General features: G+C 39.0%; 1 protein-coding gene across 1 annotated transcript; it reads right to left on the bottom strand.

The window, feature by feature from the left end:
• Positions 1-218: 218 nt before the first annotated feature.
• On the bottom strand, positions 219-9213 carry LOC308080872 (glycerol-3-phosphate dehydrogenase 1-like protein). Its single transcript, XM_080422921.1, has 8 exons — positions 9081-9213; positions 6947-7124; positions 6436-6576; positions 4893-5031; positions 4317-4429; positions 2593-2826; positions 1664-1770; positions 219-814 (listed from the first exon to the last, which is right to left on the bottom strand). The coding sequence occupies exons 1-8, from the start codon at positions 9119-9121 to the stop codon at positions 718-720; spliced, it is 1050 nt and encodes a 349-aa protein (XP_080279047.1). The 5' UTR covers positions 9122-9213; the 3' UTR covers positions 219-717.
• Between the last annotated feature and the right edge of the window lie 602 nt (positions 9214-9815).

Raw genomic sequence — 9815 nt, 5'->3', positions numbered from 1 at the left:
TCATTTGTGCCCTCCAAAAAAATCACAACACCGAAAGCCAAGTGGCCTTGCCCTTAAAAAGACAAAATGCCCATGCCTGGTAATGTCCATAATCATTATTTTCAAAAAAGGGTCACCATATTCACCTCCAGCCAGAAGAGGCCACTGCTGTCAATGAAAACAGCAATAAGCAACAGAACTTTCTTTCAAAAATAAATAAATAAAAAGATTAAGAAATATTTAGGTTTCATGTGATTAAACTTTATTAGACAATTTTAGATAGACAATTTTAGATTTTAGACAAAAAAATTTAGATACAAGGAAAACTGGTTTCCTTAAAACAGGTCAGATCATATAACATCCTATGTCAAGTCAAACTAAAGTGGAGTGATCTGCAATTGAATTGGAATAGGCTATACAGATGGAAGGAATAGACAATTAGGCCTACAGTGATATCATAAATTTTACTACATTGACATAAAACAACCTCATCCTTAGCAAATAGTTACTGCAAAAACTGCTACCCTAAGACCTGAATATTAAAGTAGCAAACATACGCACAAATCAAGACAACAATATTTTGAAAGGTTGACAACATTTTTAAATGAGAACTTCAAGTGAAGTTAAAGTGCTGTTTAGCTGTAGTTTTGTTTTAGTGCGTTTTGTCCATTAATCCCATTCAGACCCTACTGGTACTGTAAGTGATACACTGACGGTGCCGTTTCCACACTGGTCCGTTTACATGTGTTCTGGGTGGTTCTGAAGACAGGTGATGAAGTCTTTGACTGGTTTGCCCTCAAAGCAGATAAGGTAGACAGCAGAAAACAAAGGAAACCTATAGCACAAAATATACAAGCAGAACCAGTCCAATCAGATTTTTAGGAAATGTTAATGTTGTTCATGACACTGATTTCCAAAACCATTATTCCTCTGAACAAACAAAAGGTTATTGAAACCTGGTGATCACATGAATGAAATGAACAAGACTTCAAATCAGGTATACAAATACATTTTCCCTTCAACAATGTGCTACTCATTATATTGTTGCTGTAAGAGAATTACATGGTGAGCCTTATGTGACACACTTTACATTGTCTAGTGCGCATTTCCTATTGCGTATCGATCAAATGAATAATAAGTTAGGTTCATCATGAGGTAGTTGGGTTACGCAGTGCTGAGAGAAACTGAATGTAAGTTGGATAAATGCAACACCTAGCTAAGAAGCTGTCCAATCATGTATGACGGAGTGCTGACCGTATATGGGCTTATAACAAAACTCTTCACTAGATGACATCACCAACTGGTCCTCCCATGTCAGGTTGAAGGTGCACAAATTAGCCAAATAGAATAAGCGCCTGGTGTAGTGTTCAGCTAGAAAGTAAACATGCATAATCTCCATGTTGCACAGCTGGACACCACTGCCTTAAATGTCAAGCCAACAGTGGTACAAAGTGCATTTATGCGTCGGCTCCAGCAGATGGAGTAGGAGTGCTCCATCTGACCCTGTGGTGTACATGGAAAGTTGGCTGGCTAACATTGTTGGTGTGACTGCCAACGCTCCAACTAAAGCCTTAGTTAAGCAGTGCACACTGAAAATAGCCGATCTACAAGTTCATAAGTAGATATGATGTGCAAACAAGTATAACTCAGGCTTAAACGGTTCGACAGAGGGAAATGGACTCACTTGTCAGCCATGTCCCTCTTCTTTAGGATCTTGTAAACCTCAGCCGAGGTTTGTGGACCCTGGAGCTTCTGGCCGTTGAGCATCTCTGCTTCAAGCTCAGTGATAGACTTGAAAAACACATACACTGATTATGATGCTGCTTTCAACTCAAATCGACATTCATACAGTTATTAGAGATGTTTTAAATCCTTAAAGGTGATTTAAAGCTGCAATCTGTAACTTTCATGTCCCACCTGGGATTTGAACCTGTGTCCCCCGCATGAGCACCGACATTTCTACTGTTGAGCTATAACGGAGTGCTTGTTTGGGACGGCGAGATATTTCCCTTTGAATTCCACGCACTGACTAGGAGTGTCCTATCCAGCCACAGGATCTAAACGTCTCAATAGAAGAGACCACCTACCATCACCAAAGTTGTGTTAGTCATATTGTATTAACATATTCTACCATACCGTTTGGTTTAAATAAAATTGTATTTACTATAAAAGATTTTTTTGGGGTAAACTATCCCTTTAATCCATGAAGTCCAAAAAGCAATACAATTTTAAATCTACGCCACAATGCATATTATAGAGCAGTGGTTCTCAAACGTTTTCATATGAACCTCCATTTTTGTTTTTTAAATGTTTCCAAAAAGGTTTCAAATTTCAAGATGTTTAGAAAATAGCAGATCTACAAGCTATTTTCAAATAGCTGATGTACATAGGGTTAAAGTGGTTGAACTGATTTTGATGCTATAAACTCATTTTTTCTGGGGAACCCCTGGAACCCCTGGGGTCCCCGGACCCCACTTTGAGAACTATTCTTATATAGCTCCCTAGACATAGAAAATAGTACCCTCCTCAAGGCAGCGAGATGCAATTGGTGTTAAGAAAGAAATTGACACTGTGACCCTGAGAATGCGAAAACAATTTAGCCATCCATCTCACTTTGGCCGTTCTGGCGAAGGCCTCAGCCACCTTGCGGTTGCGTCCGCCGTAGCAGGTGGTGATGAGGTCAGCGACCCCGCAGCTCTCCAAGAAGGTGACGGAGTTCACCGGGTCCTTGCAGAAGATCCTGGCGAACGCCACCATCTCCATCAGACCCAGTCTGATCACTGCAGCTTTGGTGTTGTCTCCGAACCCGAGGCCATCGCAGAAACCAGCGCCCACCGCCACAATGTTCTACAGGAGGCGAGAGAGACAGATAGGCCCGTCACAGTTATTACATAATCGTCTAATCGCAATTATTTGAGATAATGGCAATTATTTTGTCATAGTCGTCATAATTGTTTCCATGTTGAAAAATGTTCATACATTAAAAAAAACACACCCTGTGTGAAGTGGGCGGTGTCTTGCTAGCTAATCACAATACTGAATGGAGTCAACCAATCATGTACAAAAGATAAATACATTTATTGAAACACTCTTTATGATGGACGAAAGCATAACTTGAAAAAAACAAATATTTGGTTTTTTTCAAGTTATGGTTGCTTATATAGGGCTATGCACATGTGTCATGTGACACTGGCCAATCACAGTCCTGAATAGACTGTGATTGGCCAATCACAGCGCAGGATAATTCTACAAATTTCCTGGGCCCGGATCACAGCGCAGGAAAATGTACATTTTTCCAAATCTCACTTATAGGGGCGGTTTCACCGCCCAAAAATCACACCCTGTGTGAAGTGGGCGGTGTCTTGCTAGCTAATCACAATACTGAATGGAGTCAACCAATCATGTACAAAAGATAAATACATTTATTGAAACACTATTTATGATGGACGAAACCATAACTTTAAAAAAACCAATTTATGTTTTTTTTAAAGTTATGGTTTCTTATATAGGACTATGCACATGTGTCATGTGACACTGGCCAATCACAGTCCTGAATAGATTGTGATTGGCCAATCACAGCGCAGGATAATTGTACAAATTTCCAAACCTCACTTATAGGGGCGGTTTCACTGCCCAAGATAATTGTACAAATTTCCAAACCTCACTTAAAAAAGCAGAAATAGCTGATCTATAAGCTTACAACGTGCGTTGTAAGCTTGTAGATCAGCTAGTTTGTATAAAATTAATTAATATGAGTACTTTCTTTGTATATTTCAGTTATTTGACATATCTTCCCTGTGAAGTTTTTGATTACGAAGCCTAAAAGGCAAACAGAATCCAATGTTCAATGCCAAAAACGCAATTAAATCGTTAATCACAATAATTAGTGTGACAATTAATCGTCAACTTAAATGTGTACGGTAATCGTGACAGCCCTCAAGACAGAGACACATTGTGAGGGTGAATGTGAATTGTACCTTTTGTAGGCTACTGAGGTCACAAACTGAATACATCTAAAAAGGTTGAATTTTGCATACAGGAATGAGCACCTGTTTCTACACGCCACGCATGGATCTACGTGTGTGCCCTCACATGACACCAGAGATGGTTGTGGAAAAAAAAGATACAAATAATCTTCTATGTGAATTTCACTCTGAGACTGTACAAATAAAATGGAACCAAATTTCAAAAATAGCAGATCTACAAGCTCATCGCACGGCACTCGGTGCCGCACTATGAGCTTGTATATCTGCTACTTTTGAATAGCCGAAAGAAGTCTAAAATGACAGAGATGCGTTCCCGGATTGAGTGGGTTAAAGCTCAGAATATGGCCTTACCTTCAGAGCTCCACAGAGCTCCACTGTGTCGCTCTCCTGTACCACCGTGATGCGGAAGTTGGGCGTCTGGAGCATCTCTTTGAAGATGACACCATTTGCTTCGTTCTTTGCGCCTGAACAGGATTAAATGAATGTACAAAAACAGAAGGAGAAAAAAAATGCAATATAGTAAATTTTTCAAGATGCAACATTGTGGATTTCGCCTACGTTTAAGAGAAACAGATTATGATTCATGTTAGAAAGAGGGGGGTTAAAATGGCAGCCCGCCCCCCTCCCCACCCCCCCAAACAAACTGCCTTAAACGGAAAATTTGCTGATTTTGAACCTAAATCCCATTGATATCAATAACTGACCTCACAGAACGATGACTTCAAAAGTGTAATTTCACGTTATTATTAGGCATAGAGTACAAAATGCACATTCTGATAGGTTGAAAATCAGCTAAGTTTCCTAAACCTATACCCATATCAATCATCAGGTGTTGATAGATACAAAATAAAGCATTTGTAATTAATTGAAAAAATAAGATACTGACATGAATTTAAAAAATACAATTATTAATGTTTTAAATCTGACCGATGGTGGTTTCACAGAATTTCTCGTCTGCCACCTCGTTAGCGATGTTGGCCCCCATCAGGACACTGACATCGATGCCCAGCTGCTCTCTGATGATGTCGGAGATGAGCGTCAAACCCTCTGGTCCTTCATCGATGCCCTACAGTAAAACCATGGCAACCGGTTCAATTACTGGAACAGAATTTTGATCATGTACTCCTTAACCACATGAAATATGTGTTGTGAGCTTGGTAGACTGGCCATTTTATCTAGATAACGTAAAATGAAGCATATAGCGTTTAATTGGTTAATACTTGTAAAGTTGGCATACAGAAGCTTATTCTATAATAGTATGTTGCTATGGAAAAACTTAAATGAATGAAACAATTCTAACTAAAATATGAAATTATTAACTAGAACTCCAACTCAACTCACATTATATCTATTTCTGATGTGGTTGTTCATTTGTATGTGTGGTGGGGATCTTTCCTGTACTTTTTAGCCTCGTTTCTTTCAACGCCAGTATTATATATTTTTGATTTGTTTGCTGATGTTGTTGCACATTGCAGAAATTAAGCAAATGCATCTGGGGATATAAACCTGTCTATATCAGCCACAAGATTCTTCATCCATGTTCTATGTCTCGATTGTGACCATGAACTTTGACATTTTTGATCCAAAAGTAAATGATCTCAGGCCTACTGATTATTCCCTCCAAGTTCAGTGAAAATCTGGCTCATTCTCAAGTTGCAAATGGTAAAGGGGCATTTATTGTAATAGTGCCTTTGCCTTATCCAAAGTGTTTTGCAATGAGCAATGAGCATTACACCCGCCCACACACACACACACACACCGACAGCACCATGCAATGCATCAACCTACTCATCGGGTGCAGTTAGAGGTCAACTGTAATAAGCTGCCATGCACTGCTGCTACAGTAGGTTTCTATGTCATGATTCCTCAATATGGCTCAAGCAAGAGGTCCCATGATGCTCTGACCACAAACAGGGAAGCAAAGAAATGGTCAGATGACTACTGTTATTTCCCTTTAGTCTTGGTGTGGATCAAAAAGGTATTATTATTGCATTTTAATTATTTTCTGAATGGGTGGTACCCATGCATATCTATCTAGCCAGAACATTTACCACATGAGCAAATGTGTAAATACAAAATCAAGAAATAATGTATTCTATTTATTTATAGACAGATACTATGTATTAAACATAAAATCCTCCTTAACCCTTAAGTTAATTTAATTGGTGGACTTGTTGCCCTGGCATTTGGCCTGTGTGCCCTAAAATAATTACAGCACCAAAGACTTGCCCCTTAAGTTATTAAATTCCAGGCCTGCAAAAGTATTCCGATTCAGGGACAGGGATCCCCGAGCCCTTAATAACCTTATCCTTTTATCCAGGAAATCAGATTTTCCCAGCCGCCCCAAAACTTTAAACACCTTCGAGTCACAAGACTACATCGCGTTCGCTAATCACAAGACTGCATCACTAATCTCTCTGGTCCCCAGGATGGGACCAGAGTTGAGCACCACTGGATTAGAGGGTCTTACTTTGATGAGTGATATCCCAATGGTTCCCTCTGTAATGTGAGGCTTCATCTGTTCACAGAGTTTCCCAATGAACTGATGTGGAATGACAAAGACGAGGATCTTGGCTCCCTTTACAGCCTCTGTGATTTCTGGAATTGCAACCTATTTAGACATCATCAGCAACAAAGAAGAAGTTTGTCCATTAGCAATGACGGATAGTCTGTTATTAGAGCAATATTAAGAAATACCAAAGAATAAAAGGGAAATATATCTTAAGATTAACTATTGAAGTTCAAGCATTTTTGCATGAGCACAGTCTGGAAATGTATGTAATAATATTGTAGTTCACGGGACAGATGAGTTGTAAGAATGTAGGTCAAAGTTCATCCATCTTATCAGAGTGAAATTTCTTACAATACAATCAAGCCATGTTCCAAGACTGCAGTTAAGTTAATTGCACAAGCAGCATATATAATCGCCTGCCTTGGTGATAAATCTTATCAAACAGAAAAGCCCAAATATGGACACTTACCACATTTTTGGGCAGCTGGTGACCAGGTAGGTATTTGACATTTTCATGCTCTGTATTTATGATTTCTGTGAGTTTCTTTCCATTGACCATTTCTTCGTAAACCCACATGTTTACTATGGGGTCGAACCGGTTGGATCCTTTAACATTGTGCCCAATGATCTTGGCAATTGCTGAACCCCTACAAGGCAAGGCAGATTTATTTGTATAGCACAGTTCAACAACTTAGCAATTCAATGCGCTTTACACAGAACAACAACCAAAGGAAACACGATTATAAAATGACATTAGGAGGCATAAAAGTTGTAAGATATGGTAAGTTTAATGATATGTTGGTCAGAATGATAATGTAGCAAGACATCCCCAAAGGTGCATCCATCTCGTAAATATAACACAAGACCAAATCAGAAAAAGACATTGGGATTCCTGATGCGTTTAGTCACTCAGGAACAGAATGGCATGCTAAAGCAGGTCTATTGCTGAGTTAGCCAGTGTGCATTTGACAATCTCAGGTTTTAAAAAACTATAGTATTTTGACAATGCACTGCCGGTCTGTCCCCCCGAGACTTGTCACAATTAAAATGTATCCTATTGCCTTTAACATAGGCATAATAAGTTATTTAAAAGAATACATATATTTGAAATGAATGCTCTCACATATAAGCTCATGTGGGCCTAACCATGATCGCATGCTCTACACAAAGTTTAGGCTACTAGTTTAAATTTGCATGGTAAGCAGGGGTCATCAATGTCCATACACAGACAAAATCTGTCCGTGGCAAGACTTGGCCTCGTCTGTGGCAAATTTTAGATTTTGTTTTTACATAACATCATAATGTTTTGATCATAAGACCCAATTACTGAATGTCAGTCTCCAGGTTTTCTTCAGAATACGTATGACACTGATTTACTATGACACTATGAAACATTAGGAGTCCACTAGTACAGTACAATGGTTCTCAAACTTTTTTTTATTTTCAAGGACCCCCATAACTCTGAGTGTGTACAAACTCAGAGACCCTACGGGTCCATTTGGTTCCATTTGTACACTCTCAGAGTAACAGACCTGTACTGGTCATTTAGGGCTAGCTCTTTATGCGTTTCTGGAAATATTATTGTCGGCCCATTGTCCATGGCAAAACTTTTTTTTTTAACAAATGTCCACCACAAGCCAGCATGGTGATGACCCCTGATGGTAAGGGGGACTATCAATGGTACAGTTGCTGTATCTTAGTTGACCACGCTTATAGTACAATATCAACCATGCCAATTCCATAATCCAAATCTATAGGGCCAATCAACCTGCTCTGACACTACAGGTAGGCTATCAGTTACGTGGCCCTTTGTCAACATGTCTATAAGGATGCATATTACATTTTGATAGTGAACATATGTAATTATTAAGGCGGTTGATTGATACTTTCCACTGCGTTTACAGCAGAGTGGAAGAAGTGAATGATCGTTTTAAAATGAATGGCTGGCAGCCTTAATTGGCTTGGGGAAAACACTGTATTTGTATTTAAAACACTTGAAAAAAGGCGTGGAGGCTGGAGCAGACACAATTTCTAAAATTAAACTGGATTGACAGGATTTGATGGTCCTGCAGAGTGCAGACAGGGCATGCGGCATGCATGGACTTGGAGGACACATTGCCAGTGGTGGAAAGTAACTAAGTAAATTTACTCAAGTACTGTACTTAAGTACAATTTTGAGGTATTTATTTTACCTTACTGTCCCATCTTCAGTACTTTTACTTCTACTCCACTACATCTCAGAGGCAAATATTGTACTTTTTACTCCACAGCAGCAATTATGAGCTTGTAGATCTGCTATGCTTAAAAATCTTTTGAACATTTGAAAACTTTGTGAGTACTTTTACTTTTGGTACTTTAAGTAAATTTCGATGCCAATACTTTTGTACTTTTACTCAAGTAAATGTTTAATTCCGGACTTGTAACAGAGTATTTCTACATTGCAGTATTGATACTTTTACCCAAGTAAAACATTTGAGTACTTTTTCCACCACTGTGTGTTACTTACACGATAATAGCAGGCTATTGCTAAGTTAATATAATAAATCAAATGAATGCTTGATGAATGAATCCCCTGTTCGCTAACAAATCAAAACTCAAGTTACCAGTTGCCAGATCCGACGATACACACTTTCTTTCCAGGCATATTTATTCGATGTTTGCGGGTAAAGCCTACACACAACTCCCAAAAAACGGTTCAAAACGATGAGTAGACTAATGTTTTAAGAACTTCCTCATACGCCCTTCACGAAATAACAATACGCCCCCCTTGTTCTTTAATTCTTCCCTCCCTCGGCTCCTCTGTTCTCCACGCCCAGTGGTGGAAAAAGTACTCTCATTTTTTACTTTAAAGTATCAATACCACAATGTAGAATTGTGGTGCCAGGCTACGAGCTTGTAGATCTGCTATTTTTGAAAATTTGTGAACATTTGTGCAAATATTTTAATATATATATATATTTTTTAAGCTAACATTTGTAAGTAACCTAGCTGTAGAATACAACTCTCGTAGACGTATTTATGATTCTGACGTTTTCAATCTACGAGAGTTGTAGGGTTCATCCCCCATGGACACAGGGACTTTCAGCACTATGCCCCGTAGACACTCCAAACATGTACAAATTGAAAAAAACGGTGCTTACCACCACGCCCCAAATGTTAACTCTCTCTACGGGGTAGTAGTTTAATTTAACAATCCAAATATTTCAATAAATAAGTGTTTTAATGCCTGTGGCCGAACGCCATTTTTTCACCCTCGTTTACTTCCTATTTACATTGAGTGTAATTCCGGGTTTCACCAGATGGGCGCGTCAATACCACCCATTGGGAACTTCCAACAG

Source organism: Gymnoscopelus braueri (assembly GCF_963280865.1).
Source record: "Gymnoscopelus braueri genome assembly, chromosome: 24".
Classification (NCBI taxonomy): domain Eukaryota; kingdom Metazoa; phylum Chordata; class Actinopteri; order Myctophiformes; family Myctophidae; genus Gymnoscopelus; species Gymnoscopelus braueri.
The sequence above is the reverse complement of the archived record's forward strand: the minus strand, read 5'-3'. Positions and strand labels throughout refer to the sequence as shown.